Raw genomic sequence first — 24,334 nt, 5'->3', positions numbered from 1 at the left:
GCACTTACTGCTCATTTTATATGAAAAGATCATATTTGTCTGACTTCCCTGGCAAGACCTTGCTACCAAAACCTGCGTCCAAGCTCAGCAGTGAGATCTGTTCCAAGGCTTCCATTCACAAATGTTGTCATATAACTCCCTTCCACAAAATGTATGTTGTGGTTTTCTCCTGTGTCTGTTTCCCTGGTCCTTTTGTTGGTAAATTGCAGGTTTGGGTGGTACTGTCAGAACAGCCTGACATACATACATTGTGCTGGTGATCAGTGAATTAATTTTTGGCATGATGAGTGACGTGCCAATCAAGGGAGCTATTTTATCCTGGATGCTTTTGAGCTTCTTGAAGGTTGTCATCCAGGCAAGTGGAAAGGAAAATAGTCAACTTGTGCTTTGTGACGACATACGTGGAGGGTGTGAGTTACATGCTGCAGGATTCCAAGACTTTTATCAGGCCTGATGGTCAGTCAGTCAGTTGAGTTTCTGATTAATGATTACCGTGGGATGTTAATGATTAGGAGAATAATGACGACACAAAGCATTGAATATCAAGGGTAGTGGTCAGATTATTGTTGAAGATGGTCATTACTTTGCATTTATGAGCCCATCCCTGAAAATTGTCTGGTTTTGCTGCATGCACGATTAGGCTGCATTATTTGCTGAGAAGTTGCAAACATCCCTACATCTGATCCTTTGATAGAAGGCCATTGAAGAAATAGCTAAAATGGTTGGGTTCAGTCCATTGTGATGAGGAACTCCTGAAATTATGCCCCAGGGTAAGGATGAGTCATTTCCAACAATCACAAGCATCTTCATTTGAGTGAGATATGACTCCAACTACTGGAACATTTCTTTCCATTGTCTTTAGTGAATTTATGAGAATGTAGGGAGAATGAATGGGATTAGTGTAGGATTGTGTAAAATGGGTGCTTAAAGGGTCGGTGAGTCAAAGGGCATGCTTCAATTATGTATGACTAACTTTAGTTTTGCTGATGCTCCTTGGTGACCATAAACCTGATCTAGGATGTACAGTAGGTGTGATCAAGCATTTTAAAGGGAAGATAGAGAAGTAGAGGTGCTTAGAGAATGGATTCCAGATCAATGAGCTGAGATATCTAAAGGCACTGCTCCTAGTGGAGGTGAAAATAAAATCCAGAATGTTTGAAGGCCTGAACTGAATATATTGGGAGATTGCAAAATGACCAGTCCACAAAACTTGAAAACAAAATTGATTTTAAAATGTCTTATGCAACTAGCAACATGTGTAGGTTAGTAGGCACAGGAATGAGGAGTGAATGGGTCACAGCAGCAGTTTTGATTGACCTCCACTTTACACAGGGTAGAGTGCAGGTGGGTGCCATGACTGCCTTACAGTATCTACACTGGAGGCAACGCAAGCCCTCGATGAAGGCTTCAATATGAGACTTTACAGGGACCAAGGCTAGGAGAGGATCAAACCGCGCTCAGTAATAATGTGGATATATGGTCTGAAGTTGGCACCACCTTGCTGACTCTGCAGCTCACAGAGGAAAGGAGTTATTAGGAATAGAAGGGTGTATATATTTAAACAATCTGACAGATCAAAGGGGTCAAATAACATTGTTGGTAGGATGTATGCAAGATTGTACCAAGGAACAGATACTGTTTTTAAGCTGCTGCTACTGGATAGCATGCACATAAGGAAAAAGAGGGGAACTAAGGATACCGGGAAGTGCGGAACGGTAATGATACAAATGGGGAAAGAAGCCATTTCATATCACTGTATATAAAAAAATGGTACAAGAGAAATCTCGCACAATTTAATGACATTAGAGGCGTTGGAGCAGAATGGAGCATTTAAAGGTTGAGAAAAGTTCCGATGCAGGTGGAAAAAATTTGTTTTTGCCATAGTCGGCAAGATCTGATAAAGTCTGACTGATGAGAATCTAGATTTGTGGACAAAACACATTGTGGACGTAAAAGGAAAAGCGAAATCAAATGCATCGTGGTTATTTGGAAGGATTTAAAGTCATAGAGCGATAGTGTGGAAACAGGTCCTTCAGCACAACTTGCCCACACCAACCAACATGTCCCAGCTACACTAGTCCCACCTGCCAACATTTGGTCCATATCCCTCCAAACCTATCCTATCCATGTGCCTGTATTACTGCCTCTTAAATGTTGGGATAGTCCCTGCCTCAAATATCTCCTCTGGCCACTTGTTCCATACATCCACCACCCTTTGTGTGAAATAGGTACCCTTCAGATTCCTATTAAATCTTTCCCCCTTCACCTTAAACCTATGTCCTCTGGTCCTCGATTCACCTACTCTGCGCAAGACTCTGTGCATCTACTGGATCTGTTCCTTTCATGATTTTATACACCTCTATAAGATCACCCCTCATCCTGCTGAGTCCCAACCTACTCAACCTCTGCTTATAGCTCAGACCCTCTAGTCCTGGCACCGTCTTCGTAACTTTTTTCTGTACCCTTTCGAGCTTGACAACATCTTTCCTGTAACAGGGAGGCCAGAACTGAACACAATACTGTAAATGTGGTCTCACCAACATCTTATACAACTGCAACATGACCTCCCAACGTCTATACTTAATACTCTGGCTAATGAAGGCCAATGTACCAAAAGTCTTTTTGACCACCCGATCTACCGTCAGGGAACTATGCACCTGCACTCCTAGATCCCTCTGCTCTATAACACTACCAAGAGCCTTCCCATTCACTGTTTTCTTGGTGCACAATAATGACAGATTTAAAGGAGGAACAGTACAAGGTGAGAAACCCATGTGCACACAACACACAAAGTAAACTTGGGCATTAGCAGCTAAATGGGAGCAGAATGGAATCCTCTGATTTTAACGACATTCTGAGTTGGAAAAGGCAAAGAGGCAGCTTATAATAGACGTCTAAATGGTCAGCATCACTACTAACATTTTCTTTCAAATCTAACTACTGATTGGAGGAAACTTCACTGCCAGATCAACAGCAATTGTGCACAAAATGATCAGTCTCTGTGCCAGCCACTGAAGCTACACTGTCTTGGGAGTTAGCTTTAGATTATTGTGATGAACATACCCAGGTCAGGAAGGAAGTAACCAGGTCAGGTCACATCTGTGGGAAGAAAAACAGTCACAACATCACAAGGATCTTCAACTCGAGACATTAGCTCTGCTCCTCGCCCCCCAGTAGCAGAATGACTACCTGAGTATTTCCAGCATTTTCTGTTTCTATTTTACTTTTACAGCATCTGCAGTGGTTTGGGATTTATGATCCATGATATATTTGAGTTACTGTTTGGTGGAGAGTAAAAAAAAGATTGTGGCAAGCTTAAGGGGAGAATTGATAATTATTTAAAATATTTGAGGGAGTAAACAAACAACTGTTTTAACATCAGAAACGTCAAAAAATAAAGGAGAGATTTAAAATGATGGTCAAAAGAATTAGAAGAAAGATTATTTTATTTCATTTTAATATATACACATAGTAGACGTTATAATTTTCAATGCACCACCTGAAAAAGTCAGAGTTAATAGTCACCTTCAAAATGAAATGCAATCTTATTTGGTGGTAAAAACAAACACTTTGGGAACAAACCGACAACTTTTACAAAGAGCTGGTATCTCTGTTGGATGAGTGGCCTCCTCCTATACTGTATGATTTATGAAACCAAATGAATTCAGACAAGGATATATGGTTCCAATAATTTATTCTACTATACATCACCATTACATTGCAGTACTGTGATAATTCTAGGACTTTAAATATATTTTTTTATAGATGGTAGCGGCAACTCCACAAAGACAATAATACTGCTGTGGAAGACTGAAGGGGAAGAAAAGCTGTTATATTTATTATGTGATTCATTTTGGAAAAAAAAAATCTGTAAACAGTCAGGCTACATCCCATCAAAGTTACAGTACATTAGGCAAAAACAGAGCAAACTGATGTATTTTTTCACATTCAGCATAAACATAGGTCAGAAAATATGCCTTTTTGAACTGTAGCAGCAAACTCTCTTCCAACAATCCAAAACTTAAATGTGGAAATGTACTAAACAATTGGCTGCAACTTAAGCCAATAAAATTAACAGGCCTGAGTTAATTTCTATTGTAATTCAAATTATAATCAATTCACCATTCCACTTTAAAAAAAATGTGGAACAATGTACATTTTACTTTAATTTACAGGTTAATATACAATCATTTGGAACAGCTGGATTTTCAGCACAAGAAGTCACCGTCACACCCAGAACAGAAATATTTGAACTTTTTTTTTTAAAGTGATGTTTCAGACTTGACTAAATACAGAGAAAATCTTTGCTTTCTGAGACTTAATCTATCACTGGCTCTATTCATTCTCTATGACAAGGTCAGAAATTACTGTGAAACATTGCTGCTAAGGTTGTTTGAGGTCACGACTAATTTGCAAATTTCACAACAAATTATCCTACTATTAACAGTACCCACACTATCCTGTTGTAGGGTGGTGTTAGTTGCACTCACAATGTACACACATTGACAGACAGCACAACTATGGGTATTCAGTATGTGCTTTGGAGTTTAGTGTGCTATGAAGCTAAATAGTAGGATAAATATATGCCCAATAAATACTAAATATACTCCTTCACCTTTGCAGCATTAAACAGACCTGCAACACTTGATGTGAGGCTTATTTCTTGACTTATTTCTATTTTTTCCATTAGCTTTGCGAGAAGACTGCAGTATTCTTTAAAAATGGTTGAACAATCCAAGCTATTTTGTGCGACCAAACCCAAAATGTTTACAGTATGTACCCTGAACTTGCAGCAAGAACAGCTTTACCCAGATTTATTTTCTCCAAACAAATCAAAACTAAATTCCCTACCAAATCAAAATGAGATTCAGATCCAAAATAGGAATATTTAATAGGCTTGGTTTTGGCCGGATCACGACTGATTTAAACAGTCAGGATTCAGTTTGATTAACTGGGTTTTCATGAATTAATTTAACCTGGGCCAGAGGCTGATATTTAGAATTTAGATACATATTATATATTTGACAAATGTAGCATCATCACTTCAGTTATGTTCAATAAGCTTCAACACTTAAAGCAAGTTCACTCTAGTTACCCCTTAACGAAATTGGCTGCGTTGCTCTAATGAAGGCTGGAACGAGGGAGCAAGTGTCAGTTTTGATATGCTGAGATTCATCTTTGCTGCACTGATACATTTAGGTTTTGGGGTCCTACAGTCGAGAGGAACATTAATTTCTTCAGTGCTTATGTGAAATATTTTTCACTCAAAAGCCCATATTTCAATGTCCTGTACATAGAAATCTTCTTTCTTTGAAAGGATGCAATTGTCAAACGTTTTACACGCGTGGCTGCGCCCATGGTACAGATCTCCATCCAACCACAATCCAATTTCTCCTCTGTAAAGAATAAAATTAATGAGTTGTAAGGAGAACAGAAATATTAATACTAGTTCAATCATGTTTTTACGTGAGAAAAGTCAGAGATAATCCTAAAGCACAGATTATGACTACTCAGGAAATGAGAGGGTTGCCCAGTGTCTCTCACAGCTAGTAAAGCTGGTGCTTCACTACACTGGGGATCCAGCTTCAATCCCATTCTCCAAACGTTGATGTGGAGCTTGCATGCTCTTTCTGTAACTATACAAATAAAATTGACTTGACTTGACTTGACATAGTTTACCTCCAAGGTTCTCTGGTTTTCTTCTGCACCCTAAAGGCACGTGGATTGCCCTTGGTGTGTAGGTAGATGGCATGGGTGGTGATGGGTGAATAGATCATAGGAAATATATGTAGAAATTAGATTATTTTATTAAACAGCATATCCTCAATGAGACAAAATGGCCTCCTTCCTTGTAATGAAATATGGAAATGAGTTAGGATTCCACAATTATGAATTAATTTGAGTGATCAGAGAAAATGCGAGATGTTTCCTGTGGGAGGGGATTGGGGGGGTGAGGGTCAAACTAGGGTACGTTAATAAATGCATATACACTACAAAATCCAGATACACTACATCCACTGGCTCTCCCTTGTCCATTTTCCGAGTTACATCCTCAAAAAATTCCAGAAGATTAGTCAAGCATCGTATCTCCGTCTGCACTGCGGCCTAACATTGTGGAGTTGGCGGCCTTTGCTGGACACTGACTTTTGAGAGCTCCACTGCGGGGAGCCTACGGGACTTTAACATCGCAGATCTCGCGATCCCTTTGCCAGGGATCGACCTCAGAGCTCCAACCGTGGGTGCTTGCGGATATAACATCATGGAGCTTGCGGTCTCTGGTCAGAGACCGACTTCGGGAACTCCAAGCCACAGGAGCTTCAACCGTCCCGACGTGGGAATTTTGATCGCCCTAACGCGGGAGCTTTGACTGCCGGAGCTTCAATCGCACCGACGGATGGTTCAACTGCCCCGACTGCGGGAGAATAAAGAGGAAGAAGCTTGGACTTTTTTTGCCTTCCATCACAGTGAGGAATGTGGGTAATCCACTGCGGTGGATGTTTATGTCAACTTTTATGTAGTTGTGTGTCTTGTTGCTTTTTTTTAGTGTGGCTATATGGTAATTAGTATATCACTGTACCTTAATTGGTACATGTGACAATAAAAGACCTTTGAAACCTTTGAAAACTGTACTTTGCAAATATAAGTCATATTTCCTCAGAACATGTAATTGACGGAAATAAAATGAAAATAAAATGAAAAAGATACTTTAAACGTTTTGTGTCCATACCAAATTAAGTAGGATCTGTTTAATCAAGTCCAAATCCAGACAGCTAAGTATTTCCAATTCTAATATAGTTTACAGCTTAAATTAATTGCATAAATAAATCCTCCCTGAAACAATTTGTTTGTAGAAAGCTGCGTAATAAAGTTAAATCCCTTGAACATCCTCAGCTGCAGTTGGGTTAAGAATAATGCCCCCATGGCCCTGATCAGACATGCAACGTGGAAGTAGAGTTAAAGAATGCTCCAATAAAATTTTACAAATATCTTGCATTCATTTTTAAAGTTGCTTCTGACAATTTAGTAGTACTCAATTTGTACTACTAAATTAGTAGCTACTTACATCTATACTGGGGCATCAGGTAATTCACATTTAATGCTGTTTTAAATCACGCTTATATAATAATAGAACAATTTGTCTGAAGGAAAATAAGGGTTGAGTGAGGATGGAGTGGGTGAATGGGGGAGGGTGCTAGGCCAATGCAAGAGAGGCTTTGGGTCCACGGCTCCCTCTGGCTGCAGCGTTGGCGGCACGTGCCCGAGGTGAGTGGTTCCCACTCCCCTTCTCTGTCCCACCTTGGCCCCGAGAGACAGTCCCCGCCCGGCAACGCGTCTCGTCAATTGGCAGGATCGTCAGTTGGGGGAGGGTTGCCCCAGGAGAGGCCCGCAGGAGAGATTTGGACCCAACAATATAAAATCCTCAGTGTAGGAATAAATGGATCTCTGTAAAACTCTTCCAACTCTTTAACAGTCAGAGATCTGGATTCAAACAAATCTGCCATTGGTTCCTGAATACTTTAACCCACAAATGGCAGAAACCTTATTTCATTACCAGAGGGGGTGGTTAGACTGTTCGGCTTGGACAACGAGAACAGGCAGGTGAACAAACAGTTTGGACAGTCTAGGGAAATGAGTTAGAATCAATTTCCAACGATTATAATGTTAATGTTCCCATTGTTCCCTCCCCAATGTTCCACCTGTACCTCCCTCCCAATTGGTGAGAATTTCATTCGGCCTCTGGACGTTTTGAATAAATTGCCATATGTTGAAAATTAGGTATAGTTGGATATGTCGGGATACTCATTGTACAAAACTAATTAACTGCATAATGGTCAAGGTGCTGCAGGCTAGGGAAGAAATTCCAGAAGGAAAAGAAGAAAAGACAGATGTTGAAATAGTATTCTTTAACCTAAAACATTCATTGGATGTTTTTGGCAGAGCAAGTTTGTGTCCACGGTATCTCTAAAGGCCAGGTTCCACTGCTTCTGGGGAAATAGAATAACAACACCATACTAGCTGGGGTGTCAATCAGGGAGTGTAAGATCCTGCAGTCAATACCTTTGGCAGCTAAGATAGACCATTCAAAAGCAGGACCTTACGAGTGGTTAAGTCTGGATTACTTTGAATGCCTTGTGCGAAGTGAGGGGAGGAATAAAGTATAGGCCCGACAAATATATGGCTGAGGAACTGATACAAGGGGGCAAGGATTCATGTTTTTGGATCATTGGTACCCCTTCTGTGGCAGAGGTGACCTGTACAAGAGGGACCTAAACTGGAGGAGAATTAATGTCCCGGGAGGGTGATTTGCTCGTGCTACTCATAAGGATTTAAACTAGATTGACAGTGGGGAGGATCTTTGAGCACAAAGGAGGCAGAAGAGCGCTTGGGGCTACAGATACTGTATTCAAAGTGAGCAAGATGAGCAGATAGGACAGGCAGGTGTACAGTAAAGAGGAAAGACCAGTAGTTTAAACTGTATGCCAATGCTGGAGGCTTAACAGACAAGATGAACAAAATCAGGCATGGTTTGGCTTGGAGGACTGGAATATTATAGCCTCCACAGATATATAGCTTAGGGAACCATAGATATGACAGGTCAATATTCCAGGGTACAGATGCAACAGGTGTGATTCTTATAGTAATGGTTCTTAAGATGTTAAATCGATTGAAAGAGATTTACCCTCCACCACCGAAAGCCAAGGAATCCATATCTCCTTTTATGAAGAACATATTATCGCCTGTCCATTTGAACACCTGAAAAATATTCAGTAATTTTTCACTTATTGTTTAAAAACATGACTACATGCATTTCAATATTAATCAACAATAATTTCAAGTACTTTTTGTCACTTTCCCATCGGATCTATACGTGGTTTTCGAAAAATTGCTAGCCACATTTTGCATTTCAGCAGATGTCTGTTTTTAAACATACTGAAGCCTTTATTGGAAGAAAAATTGTGAACAGGATAGAAAGAAATCATGATACGTGATTTCCATCCATCAATGGAAAGTTAATGAAAAGATCTGTGAAAATGAGGTAGATTCCACAGTGTGAATTGTACAGCACTAATAGCTGAATGTAACATTGACCAATAAACAAATGGTTTTGTAGCAGTTATAGAGCTATACAACACAGAAAGAGGCCATTCTGCCAACTCTGTTCATACCAACCATTCAATTAAATTAATCCCAATTACCATAGCCTGCAATACCTAGCTTCACAAAAACTATTTTGGACACATAACAATGCTGCTAGTAAAGAGGATTCTGAGATCTTTCTGCAAACATGTTGCCAAGACACATCATCATTTACCATCGATAGACACAAAAAGCTGGAGTAACTCAGCAGATCAGGCAGTATTTCTGGAGAGAAGGAATGGGTGACGTTTCGGGTCGAGATGTCTGAAGAATGGTCTCGATCCGAAACGTCACCCATTCCTTCTCTCAAGAGATGCTGCCTGTCCCGCTGAGTTACTCCAGCTTTTATGTCTATCTTCCGTTTCAACCAGCGACTGCAGTTCCTTCCTATACATCATTTACCATCAAATCTGTTGGTAGCAAAGTAGCCACTAATTAGGCAAACCGGTCTCAAAAATGCTTGTTACTGTAAAATTAGTTTTGTTTTTTTAAACCCAGCAGGGTAGTTGATACACCACCAAACAGCACTTGCCTTTTCATTGAGCCATCCCATGTGGTTGACTCTTAAATAACCTTGGTATCCGATCAAAGTGGCATGAAGAAGCCCTATGAAACTACAGTCAATGGCATCAGAGAAAACACTCCAATAGTTGGATTTGAGTTGAATCTCACTCAAAGAAGTGGTTGCTGGAGGACAATCATCCCACACCCTGGAAAGAGCAGCATCCTTCCATCCCCTGGACAAATCATCCTCAATCCATCACATGGTCAAAAGTGGAGATGTTTGCTGATGAATGAATGTTCAATTACATTCACAACCCCTCAGCAAATGAAGCAGCACAAGCCACAGCAAAACATAAACCGCGTTCAGGCATGGGTTAAGTAACAACATTTGTGCCAAATAAGATTCTACCCTCGACCTTCAATGACATTGCCATCACAGAGTACCCCGTCATTAACACCCGAAGAGTTACATTGAACAAAAATTCAACAGGACCAGCCTCAAAATTAAAACAGAAAATGTTGGAAAACACCCAGCAAGCCAGGTGACATCTGTGGAAATAAATACAGAAATAACATTTCAGATCAAAGATCTTGCATCAGATACAGGAAAGGAAAATAAAAGTTGGTTTTAAATGTCTGGGAGGGACATATAAAACATTATGGAATAGTGGAAAGATTGGAAAGAGCTGCACTAGTCCTTCAAAGTGCATTGCAAATCAGGTAACTTTTACTTAAATGAAAATGTCAATGCAATCACATTTTTTACACTGATCAATCTGGGATGTTATTTGTGATTTGCAATTAATAAAGTTATTTCCAAATTGTCCAGTTGGATTTATTTTCTTTAATCAAAATGTCAACACCAATACAAACATGACAACCATATATGACTTCAGTCAACTTTTCTTTGTTTGACCAACTTAATTTCAACATTTTGTTAAAATTCAAAACTTTCATCAGTTCGACTTTTGGCTGCTTAATTTACATTTTCTAATTTATTAATTCATGAGACCACTAAATTAAAGCAATTTCAACTGAGATAACCGATACCCATGTTGAATTAATGTACAACTGCGTTACATTTGTAGAATGGTTCAGTTCAGCCAGAGTGCGATGCTTAGATTCGCCAAATCAAAAAGGGAAAATTATTCTTCCTGGTGATAATTGTCCCAGGCTGGTTGCTTAAAAAAACTTGCAGACTTCGCTTCCCCACAATGATTTTCTAGCTCTAGCAATGATTTTTCAGTCAGAGAGTTGTAAATCTGTGGAATTCACTGCCTCTGAAGGCAGTGGAGGCCAATTCTCTGTTGCTTTCAAGAGGAGCTCGATAGAGCTCTTAAAGATAGCGGAGTCAGGGGGAGAAGGCAGGAATGGGGTACTGATTGTGAATGATCAGCCATGATCACATTGAATGACGGTGTTGGCTCAAAGGGCTGAATAGCCTACTCCTGCACCTATTGTCTACCCATAGTCCACAATATCAGCTGCATAGTATAAAAAGAGCAGTGGAAGGCCACAGATGGGAAGAAGGCCTAAGGGTTGGGACTGGGAGATGCATAATAGTGGGAAGAAATGAGTTTGCATTTGGCAGCTGGAAGATTCAATTGTGCCCCAAGTGCCGAGTAGCTGCAACATTTGTAGAAGCAACAGGAAAAGGGAATGTGAAGTCTTGTTCCTTTGGCTCTTAATTTGACACCATATTCAACAAAACAATGGTTCTGACATTCATCTTAACCCTGGCTTCTCGCTGAGATTTCTTGTTATACTTGGAGCTTAGAGGAAATTGGGCACCAATTATCATTTAAAAAGAGGCAAACTTTTGACACCTGTGACACCTGGATACAGCTTGCCAGCAACTATAATCAAACTTGGTACTGCAATACAAGTGGTCAGCCTTGAGTTATAGATGGAGGAAATGAAGTGATAAAAAATGATTCCACAAAAAAGCAAAAAGTAAACTATGATTCAATGACTGTCCCCAAAACCAAAGGGCCAATAAAGTAATCTGGACAGCACAAAGACAATAACTATTTTCTCTTTCTAAACCTGTTAAAGCAAAAACTATTCCTCTGGTTATTTAAGCCAAAAGTTTTTTTTTTCTGAAAGTCACCAATCAATATGCAAGCTTTATCCATGTACTAATTGACAATCAGCTCTTATTTTGCAGATTGCTGAGACTGGCAAAACAGACAATTGCCAAATAGAAAGTTAGGAGAGCAATGAATCATCATTTATGATATTTAGTTTTCTGAATATTATTTTAATTTTAGTGGAATATTTTGGGTTCGAATCCAAGACCGAAGCTATTATTATCACAAGAAGCTTTAAAAGCTTTTTGATTGATCAGCAGTAATGTTTGAATACGAAATTAAACTTAACTTATAAACCTTCTCAGTGGATTCATATTGATTTGTTTTTCTTACCTTAAATTCTGGATAAAATGTGAAAAGGAAGGTCTCCCCTGTGCCATAAAAACAATCACTAACTTTAAATGGTTCTGATGCTAGTGCACCAAATAACTGTAGGTATAAAACAGGATAATGGAAATTATAAATTAGCACAATGCTTAATCTACAAAATGATGCAATTAATTGTACACAAGTTTAATAGTGTCACAGTTTATGAAATAATTTCTGACGCATCTATGTTATACATGCCCACATTTATGGGCATTCCATCACAATTTACATATTCAATGGCATGTAATGTGCCCTCTACATCAGTGCTTCTTATGTCCTTGACTGAATGGAAACTGTCCAGGAACTGTAGGTGGAAGAGGCAGGATAGCACTGGGGAATAGAGCCAATCATCATGGTTTGAAATACCATGCAAATCTTCAGCAAGTGGCAACATGCATAGTATGAAAGCACCACCCACTGACAGAATTAAAAAGGACAAGTCAAAATTTATGAAAATTGTCACGGCAGAATTAAATATGCCAAGCAAGCATTAATGCACTATTTGAAACATTACTTTGTACAAAATTAAGGGAACGCATTTTTCTAGAAGTAACATGGTGTATCATCTTTTGAGCGTCTATGCTGTACCTGGCCATCGCTGTCTTTAATAACTAGCAGCATTGGTGTATCGACACCTGTCATACTACGATACAGTGTCTTTAGACTCATGCCATGCTTTGCAGTACTGTAAATTAGTGTCCATGGGTAACCAACAGTTCGAGGCGGCAGATTTTTAGCAAGCTGAAATTTATACAAAAGAAAGTATCAACAGTGTATGCATAAGATCTACTGACAACAAGATTAAGATACAATTTTAATATTATAAATATATTACCAGCTGGCGCAGGAATAGGTTTTCATCCCCACCATAAAACAATCAAAAAGCAATTGCCTGCTAAGTCTAAAGAACAAAGTTGCTGTGCAATGCAATCATAAACTATTTTCTGCAAGTGATATTTTCACCAAAGTTCAGTTCATTCATTTACTACAAAAAAATCAAAAATTTCAATAAAATTAACCCATAGCAGAGGGAAAATAATTGGTGTTTTAAAACTTGCATTGGTTGAGCCTGAGATTGAGGGAAACAAAGTTCTAATTATAGATAGATTTATCATTTTACTAAAACTATCCATAAAAATCCGTACTTCTTAAAATAAAATTACTTCTTTGTCACAAAATACAAAGGACAGCTTGAATCAAAATAACAGAGCATAATTAGTGTTTTGTGAAAAACATTATTTGCTTTGAAAAGAAATTTAATCAATATATTTATGTCACTCACATGTAATGTGAAAATGTAATTTACTCAGTTTAATTTACTTTTATTTCTCAATCCTTTAACTGTTTATTTTGCAATCCTTCAGTCTGATTTATTAAGGTGATAACAGTTTTGCTTGACTTGTTTTCACAAGTTCGAGACATCTAGTTTCATTTGCGCCGTACAAAAACAAAATCCTAAAAATCTAAACATGCAAGGGCAAATTTAACTGACAGCAGATATTGTTAACTATGCTTCAATTGTAGCACAAAGGTGGAACATTCATGTTGTAGTTTTAACCTCATCAGTGTGCATGTGTGTGTGAGAGAGAGAAATAAAGAGAGAAGAGAGAGAGAGGAAGGGGAAGGGAAAGAGAGAGAGAGAGAGAGAGAGAGAGAGAGAGAGAGAGAGAGAGAAAGCGAGGGGGAAAGAGAGAAGGACAGAGGGAAAGCGAGAGAGAGAGAGAGAGAGAGAGAGAGAGAAGGAGAGAGAGAGAAAGAGAGAGAGAAAGAGACAGAGAGAGAGAGCGAGAGAAAGAGCTGCCACCAATACCATCCCTGGTAGAGGGTTCCAGTCACCCACCACTTTATGTGTAAAAAGCTGGCCCCGCCCATCTCCTTCAAACTTTGTCCATCTCATCTTTAAGCTGTGCCCTCTAGTCTTTGACATTTCCATTCTGGGAAAGACTTGTGCCTACTCTAGCCATGCCTCTCATAATTTCATGAGGACAATGTGGTATAGCTGGGCATTGGTCCTTGAGAACGTAATACATAAATGCCACAAAGCCATCTAGAGTTTGTAAATGTTTCTACTACAGGGATTTTATGATGAGAATGAAATGCAGTTTTGTAGGAACATAGCAGTACTGAATGAAGAAAAATGTGTTTTATCTAGTTTTCCTGCCATTCATTGCATGATGATAAACTGTTGACTAAGCAGCAAAATCAATCAATTGGTTTACAGGAAATTCAAAATTGAGGTAAAACAAGTGGTGGACAACTTTAGGAGTCAAAGAAAACATTTTCTCTAAATAATACTCAATGTTTCAAAGTAATCATAGTCTCAGCATTTTCTGCAGGAACTTGAATTCACTCATCAGCTTTGCACCCTGAAAATTCTTGTCTCCAACATCACAACCGATGAGAAGTTTTAAAAGGCAAGAACTCGAGGTCTATTCAGGTATAATAAACCCCACCTGGCCCAAATCCAATGCAAGCATGCGTAATACAATTTTTTTCTTACTCGTTATAAATATTTAAATCTCAAACATGTTATTTATTTGTTTGAGGATGTAACACAAAACAAATAACCTAGGGCTAACACCTTTATGAAATATACTTTCTCATCAAGCAAATAATTATTCCCTTTCTTTGGTCTCCAGGACTGAGTGTTGTGATAGCTTGATAAATGATTCCATTAGCAGAAGCTTTGTAACATAGAATCATCACATTCAAAAATGTCTGCAGTCACAATGTAATTTCAATTTGAAAGCTCACTGTTGATAATTTTTGGACTTTTGGTGAAGCAGAGCAAATCACTCAGCAATTTGTGGAAAATCAAAGCAAGCAGTGCATTTGCAAATATTTCAGTTCTTTGTATTTATTTTAATGTTTCTTAATTATTCTTTCAAACTTTGTTCAAAGATGTTTTAAATTCAATTTTTAAATGATTAAGCACAAAAGATTTTAATCTATTTGAATAATTTTTTAATTCATCAGACACCCATTAAAACAATTCAAAAGCCTTTGATATCAGCGAGTTGCCAAAGGCCTCTTGGACATTCCAGGGCAAGGCAGCTGCATGTCATGCAACACTTTGTTGCTGCTTGGAGCCCTAAGGGAGCCTCTCAGGTGCGACATGTCTGCTTGTGCAGACGTGCACTTCTGGGAAGGCCAGGGCAGTCTCCCTCGGAACCTTCTCACAAAGACCACATCTTTTTAATGCTTCATAAACACTTGAATAATGAAAACTTTAAAACAAACACAAATTCATGCTGTCTATCCCTCTGCCTCTACCTCTGCAGATGCTGCCTGACCTGCTGAGTTCTTTCAGCAGTTTACTTGTTTGCTAATTAAAAGGTTAACTTAGCTCCCTTCTTCTCTAACAGGCCTACAATCGTTCAAACAAATGGGGTCATGAATTCTGTACCTACTGGAACAACATCTGGAGAGTAGATGTCCAAGCGTACCGGCTAGGGAATCTCAGTAAACCACCTGCTTGGCTGATGCAAAACCGCCAATAAGGTTTGACCAACACCTAAGAAACAGAGGCCAAGAAACAAAGCAAAATTCTTGCCCAGGGATTCATATAATTCCAGTTTATGCCTCAGTAAACCACCTGTGGAAGTTTTCAACACTGCGTGTTTTTCTTTTGTGCTTCAAAAACATTATTAAGCTCCAAAATCCAGTGCTCTGCAGAATTGCAGCTTGGCAAATATAGTAATCACTTACTGCTTTCCACCATCAGCAAGACACAAGTCTGGTTAATTCCCTTGCCTGTATTAATTGCAGCTCCAACTACAGTGAAGCAGCTTGAACCGTGCAAAGCAAAGCATTTACTTCCTTCAGCCGCACAACAACGTCGCCGCAATATTTACTATTTAAAAATAACACACTGCAGCAACATTTCTTCTCTAGCAAGTCCCTGACCTTGACTGTTACCAACTCAAAAAGGGAGGGCAGCTGGTGTATGCAATGCCACTACCTGCATGTTATCCTCCAAGATGATAAAGTCTTTACATTATAATCAGTCCCTCATCATCCACGGAGCTAAATCTTGTAATATTCTACCCAAAAGCATTACGGAAGTATTTTTACCAGGTTTTGCAGGAGCAATAAGATTTGAACAATAAATGCTGGCCTTTTGAAAAATGCATACATTTATAATTAAAAAACCACTATCAGAATGGATTGCCTCACGAGAAAGAACAAAAAGGCACGGAACCTTTACTTGGAAAATATTTCTGTTGAAAGGAGAGCAATAATATCGAAGGAACCAAGAGCTATGAGGAGAGTGCAGGAATATGAAAGCCATTAAGGGGAATGGGGAGAGCACAGAAAAATGCTATTGAGATAAATGATCAGCCACAAATGTATTGAATGGCAAAACATACTCAAAGGGTTGAATGGCCTACTGCTGCTTCTATTTTCAGTTAATGTTTCAGAGGAATATGGGTATCCTTACACACAGGGAGCACATGCAAACTCCACGTAGTCAGGATTGAACTCACATCACTGGAGCTGTGTGGCCATAGCTTTTAGCTGTGCACCCTAAACCTGATGAAAGGTAATGTGCAGTACTGCACCCAATTCAAAAAATAAATGGTATTTTGGCCTTAATTACAAGAGGAGATCAATACAAGAGGTATTGGCCATTACCTGTTGAATATTGTAAACAGTTCTGGTCCCTGTACCTAAAAGCAAGGAGGACATACTCGTGATAGAGGGAGTGTAGCAAGGGTTCACCAGATTAATTTTCGGTTGGCAGTCCAGATGTACAAGGAGAGATTAAACAGAATCAGCCTATACCCTCTTGGCTAAAGGAGGAGGTGATCTTACACAATTCTGAAGAAGGTTTACAGAGTAAATGTTAGCATTCTGTTTCTCTTGGTTAGGGCAAGAAAGGTAAGTCTCAATATAAGTGATGGTAAGGTCATGAGCAGTTGAATGGCCTGCTCCTGCTTTTGTTTCTAATGCTCTCACGTTAATATTATATTAGTCGAATGAAATAATCTGTTAGTAAATATTTTCACATTTATCCACATCAAACCACAACTGCTGTTTTGATATTTCTATGCATTGAAAATCCAAATCCAATCATAGCTTTCTTGGTATCATGACTTGTGTGTCCACTTGCTGCTGACTATGGACAATGTATTTCTGATTAGATTATTTCTGTCAACATTGAACCTGATTTATGATTTAAAAATTGGATATGAAAATACGCTATTTCCTAGTTCGACTTAAGGTAAAGGAACTATAACTGCATGGTTCTGCCTGGACCATTAATTGAAAATTTATAATCAATAACAACATTATTCCCTTCATGATAGACCACACACTAAGAAGAACTTTGGGCTTTTGTTTTGCACTAATATATATATTTAATTTATTGAACTTATTGAACTGTTTTCAGTACATATGACAATTAAACTCTTGACAAAGTCTACTGAGCACATTTTTTGTCCTTTCTATCACTTAGTGCTTCTTTATTGTTTAATGTTGAGGAATATTTATTCATCAGCTGAGGTAGGATGATTGGATGATTGCAGGTTTCCATGTTTTTGTTCGAGTAGTTGACACGAAACAGTCACTGTTGAAGGGCCATTATTTTTCTATTGTCCATTACACCTCGATACCATGGGATTATGATGCAAGAATCGGGGAAATCGGGTAAATGTATCACCATGAGGATGACTATATTAAGTTTGAAAGTGGCAAAATTGTTTTGGGAGCCCTCAGAATATACTTGGGAGAAACCAATGTCCAACATGGCTTGGGAATCCCACCAGAGACAAGAGTTGAAGGATATAGGTGTCAGATTGGGCCTGAAGCAGGGACTGTACAAACTAACACGAGAGAAAAACTTATTTGAGCCAGTCTTCACAGACCCACATGTATTTTCTCATGACAATATTTTGAAGTTCTTACTGTATTGTCTTTTTTGAGACCAAGTCCTGTCCATACCGCAGGTCTATCCTTTAACTTATGGTTTCGTATCAAGTGAAACAGATTCAGAATAGAGAACACAGGGTTTACCAAGGACCATGCAGCTCCTGACCCATTGTACATTTGGACGAGAAGCAGAGACAAGTTGAGAGTAACTGCTCTTGGTAAACCCTGTGTTCTCTATTCTGAATCTGTTTCACTTGATACGAAACCATAAGTTAAAGGATAGTCCTGCTCTTGTAACACAACAGAAGCTCCTCAGTGCAGAGTCCTAGGTTAAACCTTCAAGTACTTCAATGATTCTGTCCAGAAGCTCAAAAGTGGAGATGCTCCCTGAAGATTGCACAACGTTCAACTTAATTTGCCAATATTCAGAAAATCAAGTAGCCCATATCTGCACGCAGCAAGACTTATGCATTGTTCACACAGAGCGAAAGTCAGGTGAATGCAGGTGCAGAGCTGCATCATACATTAAGCTTATGTTGTTTTTGGTATTACTTGATATTACTGATGGACATCCTGCTATGTTGTGGGAGGATTGCAATTTTTCCTCAGGGTCCCAATAAATCGTTATCATCAGTATTGTTGGAAAAGCTACCATTGACACAATGGGTTGAAATACGACATACTCTGTTGTATCTTTATTATTTGGCATTTTCCTGGAATTCCAACAGTTTAAAATTAAATTGCAATATTCCTACTTTGTTTTTCTATTTTCATACTTTAAATCTGGTTGCAATCTGAAAGTTGTCTGGTACACCATGGGAACCCTTAAGTTGACAAATTCTGAATCGAAAGAGTTAAATGAAATTGAGGTTTTTTTAAAGCTGTCAAACGTGTAAATAATTTAAATATGAAAAAGGAATAAAAGATGATTTCATGAAAATATCCTTAATTTCATGTTAAAAAAAATGTCTCCTCCTCTCTCTCTCACACACATGCTCAATACCAATCTAACAGTCCAAATGTGTGTAAAACATTTAGTCGGTCTCTGTTCCAGGCTTCAACCATCAAATTAAGCACAATTGTTTCTATATCAATACAATAATTTATTCACTGTAGTGAAATCATAATGATAATTTTAAACATTTTTATCATATATTCTGAATCAATTGCTTTACCTTTTCTATTTGATCTGTTTGGAGCAGTTCACTGTTTTCGCTCAAGTTTGGCCAAAATGTTTCAGGCTCCAAGTCAGGCTTTGAAGTTGGATTTTGCCTCAGACCAGTTTCTTCCCGTGTCGTTATCTAAAAGCAGGAACAATATTAACATCGATAATGCCACTCAGTTACTTGAAGTAAGTTCAGTGAACTGATGGAAGGTGGTTATCTTCGATTACAAAAAAAATAAATGCAACAAAATTAATCAGCAATCCCAGAATGTTTCAGGCGTTATTTCTCAAATATTTAATTGCCTTTATAAAATTAAAATATGGTCAGAAGCAAAGCTCCTGTACATGTATGCAAGAAAAATATGCATACCATTGCACAAATTTCCCATAGTTTTAAAGACAAATTGCATACAAGGAAAACACAAATCCTTAGGTGACAGAAAATAACTTTACTGCAGTACTAATTTGAAAACCCAAGTTTTAGCACAAAACTTGACAAAACATATGGGAGTCAATTCCCCTTAATTTCCACTAATGCACTAATCTGACAATTTTATGCCATCAAATGATTGAAATCCTACATCGTAACTTTGGTTTTTAATTGAAGTTGTTGAAGAGCAGAAAGCGGTATAGGACAATGTTGTTAACAATATCAAAATACATGAACTGCAGAATCAGTGTTGGTTTAAAATATGGTGCAGGTTTATAGTGCCACTGGCAAACTGGGATGCACAGTGATTGGACAATACAGTGTTACTACTGTAATCTATGAGGAAAGTTGAGAAAAATGCAGGCAACAAAACAATTTACTGTATGTACACTCCCTTAAAATGAGGCATACTCAAAATCTTTGCTCAACTTCCATATTCCCATCAGCAAAATTTTCCTCCACATCAAATCGCACACATTAAATTCAGCAGTAACATCGAAAACTGCTTATTATCACAACGGTCAAGTGATAATAAACTCAGTTTGAGAGGAATCCACGATATGGTGGACCGAAAATTGCAAATTTTCCCTCTATTTCATAATTTACTCCCCTTCATGTAATGTATTTAAATTATCACGTTGTGTGTCGGTTAAAACCAAGACATTTTCTGCTTGGCATTGGTAAACTGCTGCTGCTGAGGCAAATATGATGCAGATATATTTGCCACTGGTAAAACTCAGGGATACACACAGCCACATCTGCTCTAATGCTTTGGGCAAATAAATAATAGGTTTAACTTCAGATGGGCACCTTGAGACGTCTGCAGAGCTTGCGCAGTTCTTCAGTATTTAGAGCATCGATCCTGCGATGGTACTCAGTCACTGATACTACCTAAATACAGAGACAGGAAGAAAACAATTCCACTAAAATTTTAAAAAGGAATATTTATATGGATGAAGATTACAGACAGAAAATAGGAACGTAAAGTCTGGAATGGAACTTTAAAGAAAGAATAACAACAGCTTTGTGGGATTTGTGGAGGAAGGAAATAGGCAAAAAAAAGTTAATTTTAGCTGTTAAAAAACCCACATGGCACCTGAAAATCATTGGATAATTAAATTATGTTGAAATGTTTTAAATAGTGAAATACTTTAAGTCTATCATAATCTCTTATCATTAAAAAATCATTAATCATGTAACAGCGATGCACTATCTGAAAAATATTACATTATTCAGAGGTCTCCAGATGCAGATTGTTTTCCAAGATTACAATACTCTGATCGTTAAAAGCTATTATATTCTGCAACTACTTCCTGTAAAAGAAAATTATTGATTCTTTTCTAAAAGATTGCATGCAAAGATAAGAAATGTTAATGTTTGAAATGGAAACATTCTGAAACTTAATACAAGTTCACGGCATCTCAAACAAAGTAAGATTCTTCGTTTTGTATAAAACATGAGTGAATTACAATTTTAGACCACCAAGTTTGATTCTCATATAGTGTACCTTATTCACTTGATTTACAAATCAAAACCATACCAACTCCAAGATTAATTTAGATAGTTTATAAATTCAATGTGTAGCTGTGGTTCCATGCTCTCCCCTATTAGGGAGCAGACTGTGATTTCAGAACAATCATCTTTTTAAGTCAGCGGAGCCAATTTTACTCATCTCATGTCAAATGGAACATTCAATGCATGCTAACCTACTATGCCAATCAATTCTTATTCCCTGGAATCTCAAATAACATGATCACAATTTCTTAACATAAGCCTGTAAATTGTTGCATTTGATATATCTCTCGAGTATAGCAACGCTGAGAAATGGTAGATGGATTTTTCTTTGCAGCAGAAGAATGTGATTAAGCCTGGGAGGGTACAGAAAACAAATCACAGGAATGTTGCCAGGACTGAAGGGTGGGATTGGAAAATTTGTGTTTTAAGGCAAATTTAGATAGGCTGGGACTGTTTTCCCTGGAGCACAGGAGGCTGAGCAATGACCTTATTGTTAACAAATTTATGAGTGATTGAGATAGAAAAGGTAGTCACTGTCTTGCGTAAAACTAGAGATCATAGGCTTGAAGTGAGAGAGGAAAGTTTTAAAGGGAATATGAAGGGCAAGTTCTTCCATACAGTGCTTGTATGCATATTGAGCTGCCAGACAGGAACAATTACAAAGCTTAAAAGACATTTGGACAGGTAAATAATAGGGACCAAACGTGGGCAAATGGGATTTGTATAGACAGCCACCTTGGTTGGTGTGGACAATATGAGCTGAAGGGCCTGCTTCAATGCTGTATAACTATGAATCCATAAAAGGCAATTAGTTTTAAGTACATTGTGTAAGTGTCATACATTAAGTACATTGTCATACTTTGAATATGACTATTTTAATTGCCAGCTTCATGGCATTCTAAGTAACATTAAGGGTAGATCCTAAAGCACAGTCCTAAAGTATCACCACCCCCCCCCCCCCCCCCCCCCAGACGATGTAGAAATGGGAATGATTCACAGAACAATAGACAATAGATGCAGGAGTAGGCCATTCGGCCCTTTGAGCCAGCACCGCCATTCAATGTGATCATGGCTGATCATTCCCAATCAGTACCCCGTTCCTGCCTTCTCCCCATACCCCCTGACTCCGCTATCCTTAAGAGCTCTATCTAGCTCCCTCTTGAAAGCACTCAGAGAATTGGCCTCCACCGTCTTCTGAGGCAGAGAATTCCACAGATTTACAACTCTCTGACTGAAAAAGTTTTTCCTCATCTCCGTTCTAAATGGCCTACCCATTATTCCTAAACTGTGGCCCCTGGTTCTGGACTCCCCAACATTGGGAACATGTTTCCTGCCTCTAACGTGTCCAACCCCTTAATAATCTTAGATGTTTCAATAAGATCCCCTCTCATCCTTCTAAATTCCAGTGTATACAAGCCTAGTCGATCCAGTCTTTCAACATATGACAGTCCCGCCATTCCGGGAATTAATCTAGTAAACCTACCCTGCACGCCCTCAATAGCAAGAATATCCTTCCTCAAATTTGGAGACCAAAACTGCACACAGTACTCCAGGTGCGGTCTCACCAGGGCCCTGTACAACTGCAGAAGGACCTCTTTGCTCCGATACTCAACTCCTCTTGTTATGAAGGCCAACATTCCATTGGCTTTCTTCACTGCCTGCTGTACCTGCATGCTTCCTTTCAGTGACTGATGCACTAGGATACCCAGATCTCGTTGTTCGTCACCTTTTCCTAACTTGACACTATTCAGATAATAATCTGCCTTCCTATTCTTACCACCAAAGTGGATAACCTCACTCTTATCCACATTAAACTGCATCTGCCAAGCATCCGCCCACTCACACAACCTGCGCAAGTCACCCTGCAACCTCATAGCATCTTCCTCACAGTTCACACTGCCACCCAGCTTTGTGTCATCTGCAAATTTGCTAATTAACAAACATTATGGTGAATGCAGTCAATTTGTTTTAGATGATCAGGTCCTGTAGCCATATTTAACCTGACTTCAGTTTTGCTGTGAACTTCAATGTGACCAAAAAGTCAATTTGAACAGATAATTTGGAGAGAACATTCATCCTAAATTGTAATTGCAAAGAGGTGAGCAACTAATTAAAATTCTTAAAGGGAAAAAAAAATCTCTTACAAGCAGTTCATCTTTCAAAAGCAATTTCTATATGTGAATGGAGGGAGTAAATGCATCAGAAGATTGTGACAGTGAATGGTCATATCTCCTGATTGCACATCGACAGATTCAAACTTAGCCGTGGCAGGTCTTTCCAATACATGAGAACGGACAAATGACCACATGGACAATATTAATAAAGTTGAATTTATATAGCGTTTTCCATCCTAGGGGCACTTCCAATAACTTAGACAATGAAATATTGTTGCAGACCAGTTAGTCTTGGAATAATAGAAAAGCTAATCTGCACTCAGCAAGGTTCCTCACATATCACTGTGAAAATGAACAAATAATGGCCTGGATTATGCTGTCAGCTGTGTGTAACATGACACTTGCTATTGTTAATTGTTCAGAATTTTTGCAGACTTCTGAGTGAAGATGAACTCCAATGTGTTTGGACAATTTGCAGCAGCTCTGCGGAGTATTCACCAGGCATTATGTCTGGTTATTACCAGCATTATCAACAGCAGAAGAATTGTATCCCATGATAAAGGCAACTCATGGTCCAACACATTCTCACTTGAACAGGCCCTTTAAATTAGGGGACAAACGCTCTTCCAAAGTAGAGTGCAGAACACAGTGTCAAAAACAGCAACAAAGGTGCCCAAAATACCACCTGTAAAAGACAGTGAACAACATAACAGCCAACAGGGAGGCAAGCAGCTGTACCAATGTCTTTACCTTAAATACTATGGTCCAGCAAATGACCATCAAAACGTGGTTGACTCTGAAATAACCTGGTTGTACCATTAATTTAAGCACAGAAATAATACAATGGGATGGATCATCTGGCATCCACCCAGAAATCAAATTCCAAGTTGTAAAGTCACTTGCAACCCAATCAATCTTGCAGCGTTTTCCAGTTGAGAGAGTAATGCTCTGACAAAATAGCAGACTACTCCTTCATAACCTTTGAATATTTTCCTGTTGGTGGGACAGGATAAATTCGCAGAGGTGATGATACAGAGGCACAAAAGGCAGGATTGAATAGCCCTGGGAATCCTCAGGGAAAAACAAAACATTGCAACTACAGGCCAGGACACCCTCACATGAATTACCTTGCACCATT

At 38.7% G+C, this 24,334-nt stretch overlaps 1 protein-coding gene across 7 annotated transcripts in view; it reads right to left on the bottom strand.

Annotated features, from left to right (window-relative positions):
• Nucleotides 1–3,452: 3,452 nt before the first annotated feature.
• The window catches only part of oxr1a (oxidation resistance 1a), a 279,319-nt gene continuing 258,437 nt past the window's right edge, over nt 3,453–24,334 (bottom strand). For 5 of the 7 annotated variants that reach the window (XM_078397885.1, XM_078397884.1, XM_078397889.1 and 2 more), the window contains 6 exons: nt 20,378–20,458; nt 19,148–19,273; nt 12,690–12,842; nt 12,066–12,161; nt 8,681–8,754; nt 3,453–5,396 (listed from right to left, as the gene is read on the bottom strand). In XM_078397885.1, the coding sequence (XP_078254011.1) occupies nt 5,261–5,396; nt 8,681–8,754; nt 12,066–12,161; nt 12,690–12,842; nt 19,148–19,273; nt 20,378–20,458 (666 nt within the window). In that variant the 3' untranslated portion in view covers nt 3,453–5,260. The remainder of the gene's footprint in view (nt 5,397–8,680; nt 8,755–12,065; nt 12,162–12,689; nt 12,843–19,147; nt 19,274–20,377; nt 20,459–24,334) is intronic. The other 2 variants (XM_078397890.1, XM_078397888.1) reach the window with 2 other exon arrangements.

Source organism: Rhinoraja longicauda, chromosome 4 (assembly GCF_053455715.1).
Source record: "Rhinoraja longicauda isolate Sanriku21f chromosome 4, sRhiLon1.1, whole genome shotgun sequence".
In the NCBI taxonomy this organism is placed as follows: Eukaryota; Metazoa; Chordata; class Chondrichthyes; order Rajiformes; family Arhynchobatidae; genus Rhinoraja; species Rhinoraja longicauda.
This window is presented reverse-complemented; position numbering and strand designations above follow the sequence as displayed.